Here is an 8983-nt window from a genome sequence, read left to right as displayed (position 1 = left end):
CACAAAAACAGTTTAATTACTTTTATTTTGGTTATATATAACAGAACAAATATTTGTTGCCATTGAAATGTACATAAACATTCCCTTTTACTTCTTTTTTTCAAAACACTGACTCTAAGCTTCACATTAAACCTAAATTACGAAGATTATTTCTAAATAAACTCAAATTCGCTGCAAACTCAGTTTTCTAAGGACGTGGGCTTGCATTTCCAATCCGCTGTACATTTTAATCACGAATCTTAGTTTGAATTTAGTCAATTGTTTGTTTCTGTCTGAATGTGTTCATTGCAAACTTCATTTTTGACAATTCTATATTAGAGATTTTGTGAAGAGTTTGATTTAAGATATTTTTATCTAAATTTTAATTAAAAACTTTAACCACATCCATAGAATACATAAGCTTGATTTAATTTCTCAGAAAACATAAAGGTTTGTTCTTTTTCTATTTGTTTCGATAAATAAGTATCCAGTCATGCATCCAAATTGGCGAGCTTTGGCCACATTACACATTCCTCTCAAACGTTTTGTGACCCAAGGAGCAATCGTTGAGGAACCTTCATCGTCAACTTACAAAGATAAATATCAAGTTGCGAATATAAACGGTGAAGAAGTCAAAGAATTTTATCAAGAACTAATAAATGATCCGCCCACAAGTGCTCCAAAACTAATTCCTAGGGAAAAGAAAGAAGCGTGCTCAGCAAATCCAACATCGTCTCCTCCGAAAGTTCCATTTGACCAAAATAAGTTCTTTAGGGCATCGATGACGAATGATGTAGAAACTATTCGAAGCTTCGATTACCGTGGAAGTGATATTAACTCAAAAGATTCGTTTGGTTGGACGGCAGTGATGATGGCAGCTTGTGAAGGCTCCGCTGAAGCACTTGGTGCTTTGATTGGTTTGGGAGCTGACATAAGTGTTCAAGACAAAAGTGGAAACACGGCTTATTCTTTGGCAGAAAAGAAACATTTCTACAATATTCTGCATATATTGTCCAGGTGCAACTATGACGATGAGGCAATTGAAATAGAAGATGACGGAGATGAGGGTCAAAATATCGTGCACCAGGAATTCTTTTGCGATGTCTGTCGACGCAAGTTTGAAGAGACCTCCCTGCGTGACCATGTCACTTCAACTGTCCACCAATTCAATCGAAAGAAGGACAAACAAACCAAGAATCGTTTTACTATTCCCGCTAAAAATAGAGGTCTTAAAATCATGCTGAAACAAGGCTGGGATAAGGAAAGTGGTCTTGGACCCACAAACACCGGTCGACTGTTTCCTGTAAAGACAGTCATCCGAAAGCCACGAACAGGTCTCGGAACACAGCAGGAACCAGCAAGAGTGACACATTTCGGTCAATACGACTTGAATGCCATCAAATACGTCGAGCGTCCTAAGACCAAGAATCGCAACGACATGCGTCGTGAGAAGCAACTTGAATGGAAACGGGAACGGAGATTACGCCGGGAACTCTCTTAGAACAACAAAAATTCTCCTATTTGACCTATTCTCTCGTCTTCTGTTCCAGATAATCGCACACCAATCACGCTCCTCTGCACCCACAATGGCCAAAACCGACGAAGAGAAAATTGTCGAAATAATCACCGCCACCGAAGAAGTGGCCGATGAGATTCTGGTCAATAAGCAGGAGTTGGTTGCGCTGGACAAACGACGACAATACACACGAGAAGCCATCAGAGAGATTGAGAAAAACTGCCCCGATGAGAAGAAGCTGTGGATCACTCTTGGAAGCACATTGGTGAAGATGGAACGGAACAAAGCATTGGAATTGTTGAAAAATGGTTAGATTGTAGAATTGTTTGGAATATTGATTGACTAAATAGGTATTTGAAATTTGCAGATCAAGTTGTGATCGCAGCTGAAATCAATAAAATTCGATCAGACCAAAAGATTCTAGTGAACAAGCATCGAGATCTGGAACAATTGTCTCCGTATTCGGGAGCCAATTTGAAACCCATGGATAAGAAAGACTTTGATGCTTTAAAAGCTAATTTGCCTTATTTGTAAATGTAGGATTTTTGTTTTGTTAAGAATGTAGAATAAATATAAACCTATTTTCTAGAAAAGTAATATTTTTTAATTTTAAATTTCGGCTTATTGAGAGACGTTCTTAAGTTCTAAATTGAATATACTCTGAAAGAATCAACTCGGAAAGTTGTTTGCATCAAATTAAACGGTAAGCGACGTAAGGGTAGAATATACTTACACATGATAGATGGCTTAGCACTGGAGGAGGCGTGACGTTAGCTTTCGTGACTGGCAAAGGTGGGTACATTTCTTGTAGATATGTCCAGAACTTATGTTGCAGATTCTTATGAATTTCAGTCGTTTGGAAAACATACAAATATAAGACAGGAGAAGGTATTCCTGAAATGGATTGAGGATTATCCGATCATAGCGAGAGGCTTCTCAAGTGGAGACAAAGTCCACTCTGAATCAATGTGGGCTAATCTGTCCACTTCCTTAAACAGTGAGGGACCGCCAGTAAAAGGCGTAACTGGGTGGAAGAAGGTGTACACAAAATATGCATTTGATAAAATATTTTCTTTATCGTTCAAAACACGCAAAAAACTCGCACACAACAAAAGGTAAGCTAAAGCAACAGGTGGAGGAGGAAATAATGTTCTTCCAATTTCTGCCATTAGTCTCTTTAGATCTTTTAGTGATTTAGCTCCAAAATGGAACAACTCACACAAAATTGAATCGCCTGTAAGTTCTTGCGATAAAAATGAAGCGCAAAAACATGCTAAAAAGATATTCGTCTTTAGCTGTTTTATTGAACAAAAATTTACCAAAAACAAGAAAAAATGTAGAGAGGCCAGATAAAATGTTTAAATACATGGAAGAACAAAAAGCCACTTTGAAGACGATTATAACAAATATGACTGAATCCATTGAAATATCCAAGGAAAAGAAAGTGCCACCTTAATTTAAAAAAAAAAAATTAATGTTCGCGGGTACTGAATTGACAAATCCTTCAAGAGTGATTCTTGTCATAAAAAATTGCTTTCTCAAATTAGCCGTTCGGATTCGGCCTAAAATTGTAAATCCCTTCCATTCCTGACAACAGTACTCGCACACAGGAATGGTTGAGAGTTGTAAGTCACTAGGCCCTGGTTCCCAACGAACTATTGCGCCACCCATTTTATTTAAAAAGAACTTATCGTGCAATTGAGAAACTTTGCGATGTTTTAAAAGAACAAAACGCTGAGAAAGAAAGATATAATACGGAAGATTAAAGACTTCATGCTGAGAAGAACGAAATAAAGAGAAAAAGAGATGAAACTTAATTTAGAAAACTAAAATTTGTAATGATCTCTATTTTATTATTTTAGTACCCGAAGTTCCTTTTTGTTTTTTAAGTATTCAATAATAAAAAAATTAATAAATATGGTAGAAATGTGTTTACTTTTTTTTCTATTATTATGAAGAAAACATAGTTTGTGGAATTGAATCTCTTATAAGGGCTGCCTCTTCTGGAAAGTACCTCTTTATCAGAATCATTTTGTTCAATTCTAGGTTTATATTGCAAATGTTATGAAGCAGACGTTAACAATTTTCACCACCTTTTGTGGCGAATAATACAATGTATTCAATAAGCATCTAAAGCGAGTTTTAAGATTTCCATTGGTTTTTTCTATAACATTTCTAGCTGAGGCATGCCTCCTATTAAAATTTTACTGATTTGTGCCACTTTGAGTAAATCTGTACGGAGTAAGAACAAAAGACTCAACGGACTGTTGCGCCACCCAATTTATTTATTTTAAGTCATATTTATGACGTTAATTATGGGTTAAACAAAACAGCCGATTTGGATTTATTATTGACAACAAACAAGAATCAAAATCTTTCTTTGGTTAAAAATTTAATGCCTGTCTAATCCTTTCTTTTACAAAAAGCTTTTTATTTGGAACCTTTGAAAACTGCTTGATTATAAGAGAAAATAAGTACATATGGAGGTATGTGTAAATAAGACCAAATTTCCTTCATTAAATTCTAAAGCTTAACAATTGATTAGGATCTGAGTTTAAGATAGAATTTCGATTTATTAGAGCCTCAAAATTTGGAGTCTAAGCAATCATTTTCGGCCGAGCAATCATTTTACTTGTGTAGGCGATTGTTCAAAAAATATTTTTTTTTGATTTAAATTAACTAATACATCGTTAGAATTTTGTTTTACTAAAATAGGATCGAATTCCTTAAACTCAATAATAAATTTAAAAAGAGTTATAAGGAAATTAATGAAAATGAAGAAATGCTTGAGTTTTAAACTTTAAAAAACAAAAATAGTTTTAAAGACAAACTGAGAGTTATTAAATCGATTTTTAAATTGATTTCGCTTCTTTTCTTTGATTTTGAACCAAGTCAAGACTATTAAACAATTTTTTCTTTAATAGATGAAAAAAAAATAAAATATTAATATTAAATTCAAGGAATAAAAAGCAAACAGAAGATAGAATTGCTTTTAAGGCCATAAATCTATGTTTCTGAGATTTTTAAGAGTTTTCTCGTCAGATTGACACAGTAGAAGAATGACAAATTTATAAACGGAATTGAATTTTTATTCTCACTTAGGAGATACATAACTAATTATACGCATTTCTTTAAAAACTGTGAGATAAAGAATAATAAAGAATTCAAATCCAAACAAATATATAATAAATTCTTATGAGAAGTTGGCAACACTGTTTCTGGCCACCAAAAAATTAAATTTAAATTTAATTTAAAAAACGTATCCGTCTTTTAATTCATTTCAAAGTTCCTTACCTCAGAAAACATTTTTTATTATCATTTAAAGTTCTCAAGCTGTTAAAAGGACACTCGACATAATATTTTTTCATAGGTAATTTTTATTAAGATTAAAATTCATGCATTACACACTTGTAAAAAAAGTCTTTTATTATTTTTTAACTCCACCGTGGTAAGCGAACTTTCCCCTTGTTTTATGTGTATCAGATTTAAGCAAATTCCAACACTTGGGGTTTTCTATACCACTCATACATGGCACACAAACCTCTTTTCTGTCATCTTTGTAAAGGCAATAACTTCATATCCTTACCTGCCCAGAAGTCTTATCAACCTTCTAAGTACTATCAATCCACAACTTGGCTTATCTTTGAAAAAAACATCACTATCGATGATATAAATTAAATGTATGTACCTAATAATAAATAACTTTTTAAAATTTTAAAAACAAAAACGAAGCAATAATATTGATCTTAAATTGTATTTATCACTCCAGTAATTAAGTCTGGAAATTAATTCTAGGTTGAGAGTTTAGTGAATATAAAATTCATTTAGGTACTAATTTAATAAATATTAGTAATAATAATAATAATAATAATAATTTTTTTTTTTTACTTTACTTGTGGAGGAATGCGTTACGCACCATAAGGAGGTATCCATACCTCCCCGTGTGCCGGGCTCACCAAGGAAAAAATACAAATTTTTGAAAACCTTATAATGGCATACCGGCTAAACCTCCAAAAGTGTCTCGAAGATCCCTCCCTCGGGACTACGGGATTGCACTTCTTCAGGAGGGGGTCCTGTTGTACGGCCCATTCTGGGCTCACGTCTTTTAGCAGGATCTTTTCTTCTTCTGCTTACTTCGTTCCTAGGTTAGGAAGGGTTAGGTTAGGAAGGTTATGTAAGGATTAGGTTAAATTAATTGGGTTTCGTTAGTTTAGATTAATCTTTTATTAGGTGAAGTTAGGTTACGTTAGTTCAAGGTGGTTTGGTTAGATTTGGTTAGGTTAGTAGATTAATAGGTTAGGAAAGGTTAGGAACGCGGAACTGTTCTTCTTCTCTTTTCTTGTTTCTGAGGAGCTGATGCGTGTATGTACTAATCAGGTTCCAGTTATGTTGGCTATTAAGCATCTTCTCGACTATGTTCTCTGGAGTGATGGTGCCAATGTTTCTCTCCAGTTCTTCTCTTTGTGCTGCCCATCTGCTGCAGATAAAGAAGGTATGTTGTGCATCATCTTCTTGGGAGTCCCCGTACTGGCAGGCTGGGCTACTCGTTTTACCGATCTTATGGAGAAATGCGTTGAAGTAACCGTGTCCGGTGAGTAACTGGGTGACGTAATAATTAACCTCGCCGTGTTTCCGATCCTTCCACTCTGCCACATTTCTGATCAGCCTCGCCGTCCATCGTCCTCTGATTTCTGCGCACCAGCGCTCTTGCCACTTCTGTATGGTCAGCTGCTTAGCCTGCTCGGCTGCCGCTTCCACTCCCATTTCCGCCTTTTTGTCGTAGACGTACTTCCTTTCTGTTGCTAGGAGATCGATAGGGGTCACTCCAGCGATTACAAGGACAGCTGGTTCTGATACCGTTCGATAAGAGCTTGCCACACGGAGAGCTCCGCGTCTTTGCACTGCCGCCATCTGTTTACGGTACTTCTCTTGCTTAAGTGCGTCCGCCCATATTTCGCTGCCATACAGAAGTATGGAATGGGTTGTCGCCATCAGTAGCCTTCGCTTACTGGCCGTTGGTCCCCCTATATTCGCCATCAGTCTGCTGAGTGAAGTGGTAGTTTTTGATGCTCTTTCCGATGCTGCCTTTATTTGTTGCCAGTAGGTTAGCTTTGTGTCGAGCCTCAATCCCAGGTACTTCACTGTCGCACTGCTTCTTATTACTTCGTTCCCGATTTGGAAGTCAATTTGTGTAGGAATCCTTTTCCTCGTCAGAAGAACTATCTCTGTTTTTTCCGTGGCTAGGCTGAGTCCATGCTCTTCCATCCATGAATTTGTTCGTCGCATGACCTGGTTTAGCTTTCTTTGTGCGCTATCGGTGTCTCGTGCCGTAATCACCTCGGCGATGTCGTCAGCATAGCCAACCAGGAAGGCATCATCAGGCATCTCAATGCGAAGGATATCATCATACGAGATGTTAATAATAACAATAATAGTAATAATAACAATAATAATAATAATAATAATAATAATAATAATAATAATAATAATAATAATAATAATAATAATAATAATAATAATAATAATAATAATAATAATAATAATAATAATAATAATAATAATAATAATAATAATAATAATAATAATAATAATAATAATAATAATAATAATAATAATAATAATAATAATAATAATAAAAATAATAATAATAATAATAATAATAATAATATCAAAAATGTATCAATAAAATACTGTGTAAATTATTAAACGCCAAAAAGTGTACGTACAATTAAAAAAAAAATGATTTCAATTCATATACTCAAATAAATTACTTTCAATGATTTACTAATATAAGAATTATTCCATAAAATTATGGTTTTAAAGTTAACCATATAATTTGGCTTATATCCTTTTAAAAATGTTTTTAAAGTTAACCACTATCATTATTCATACAAAATTTTAAAGTCAATATCTCCATTTATTAACGAGGTATCGGGAATCAAACATCAAGTTTTACCAATCTTGCATGCTATTTTTGGTAGATCTTAATTTTTATGAAAAAAATGACAGTCGGATTTTTATAAAAATTTAACTAACACAACATTTTCTATAAGATGCAATTAGTTTGAAGACAATAGGTCGTATTCATAGAGAATTACTAAAGTCGTTATTTCTTGACCTATAGTTTAAGTCTTGTTGGTTAAATAAACACTGCTCTTATTCATAGTCAATTTTCCAGCTTTGTTTAGTAGAACCCCAGGTTAAGGTTGTATTCTACAACAATTATACTTCAAATGACAGACCAACACAAAAAAAAATATTTCGACGCTAGGGACCTCTTTACCCTGGTTACAAGAGGAGATCGAGGAATCGAATCGAATTGAAATTTCGATCCAGCTATATGGTGGCACTGAATCGAGGAATCGAATTCAAATGGAATCGAAATGACATTTGGGTTTTATTTGTGTGCGTACTGCTTCGTGAATAACTTTCAAATAAATTTCAAATTTTATAACAATGCTCTCAACACAAAGAAGAGCGCAGAACAAACAAGATGGAAAAAACTTATCGCAAGCGCACAAGCAAAACCTTACACACCAATAACTCGATTCCCCGATTCAGGTCTATACGGCGCTAAATCCTGATTCAATTCGGATTCAATTCTCCTTGTAAACGCGGTACTTGAAACGTCGAGAAATGTCAAAATTTTCAATTTGACAAATCGGACCCATTACAATAACTTGTTATGGGAAGTTAAAAATAAAAAAAAAAACAACAAACAACATTCCATAATATTTTAGATGAACAACAATGAAGATGAACCGCAGAAAAAATGGTATTCAATTGCGGTATCAATCGACTATTTTCAAGTTCACGTACATTTTATTTGATATGATTTACTTTTTCAGCTTTTTAATTCACAAACAAAAAACAGATATGACATTTGGCTGTGATAATTAGTTCTTAAACACAGCATTTCCTATGTTTATAGTTAAACCCCAGGTGAAGCCCTAAACTAAGGTTTAAATTTATTTATAATTAGCCTAAACTCTGCATTTGCTTGGTAACAATTTAGCAAGAGTTTAGAAAACATCTATGAATATGCTCAATATTTTTAATTTTTAAAGAATATTTAAGAAAATCAATTTTTGCTAACTTTTAGTTATGCTCTTTTTAGGTTTTAATTGTTTTTGTTAAAACTTTAAATTCGTTTTTTCTCAAAATTTATTACTTACCATTACCAGATTTCAAAAACTTTATTTGCATGAAATTCGTTTGAATCTAAAATTATTCTTTGTTCGTAAGATATTCGAGTAGATAATTATTTTGTTCTCAGTTTTTTTGATTTATAAAAAAAACTTTAATTGAATTTTTTTCCAAAAATATACTAGTTTGGTATCACATTACAATATATAATATACAATTTAATTGAAATCGCTAGCATTATTAGTTCTTGAGATATTTCGGGTTAACAAAAATTTTTATTTTTTTAATTTGCTATTGTAAAAACCCACCCACTCAAATTTTTAAGGGTCTTTTCTGCATTAT

The 8983-nt window shown here is 33.6% G+C and overlaps 2 protein-coding genes across 2 annotated transcripts; both read left to right on the top strand.

Annotated features, from left to right (window-relative positions):
- The first annotated feature begins 278 nt into the window (after positions 1–278).
- On the top strand, positions 279–2088 carry LOC129950069 (uncharacterized). Its single transcript, XM_056061858.1, has 3 exons — positions 279–429; positions 1530–1803; positions 1863–2088. Exons 2-3 carry the CDS (start codon positions 1566–1568, stop codon positions 2027–2029), a joined length of 405 nt encoding a protein of 134 aa, XP_055917833.1. The 5' UTR covers positions 279–429; positions 1530–1565; the 3' UTR covers positions 2030–2088.
- Positions 436–1523, top strand: LOC129950068 (G patch domain and ankyrin repeat-containing protein 1 homolog). The gene has a single exon (XM_056061857.1). The coding sequence runs from the start codon at positions 473–475 to the stop codon at positions 1478–1480; it is 1008 nt and encodes a 335-aa protein (XP_055917832.1). The 5' UTR covers positions 436–472; the 3' UTR covers positions 1481–1523.
- Positions 2089–8983: the final 6895 nt, after the last annotated feature.

Source organism: Eupeodes corollae, chromosome 3 (genome assembly GCF_945859685.1).
Source record: "Eupeodes corollae chromosome 3, idEupCoro1.1, whole genome shotgun sequence".
NCBI classification, from domain to species: domain Eukaryota; kingdom Metazoa; phylum Arthropoda; class Insecta; order Diptera; family Syrphidae; genus Eupeodes; species Eupeodes corollae.
This window is presented reverse-complemented; position numbering and strand designations above follow the sequence as displayed.

Coding starts and splice junctions, on each gene's coding strand:
- LOC129950068 (XM_056061857.1), top strand. CDS start 473: ATGCATCCAAATTGGCGAGCTTTGGCCACATTACACATTCCTCTCAAA.
- LOC129950069 (XM_056061858.1), top strand. CDS start 1,566: ATGGCCAAAACCGACGAAGAGAAAATTGTCGAAATAATCACCGCCACC. Junction 1,804..1,862: donor ATTGGAATTGTTGAAAAATG/GTTAGATTGTAG, acceptor TGAAATTTGCAG/ATCAAGTTGTGATCGCAGCT.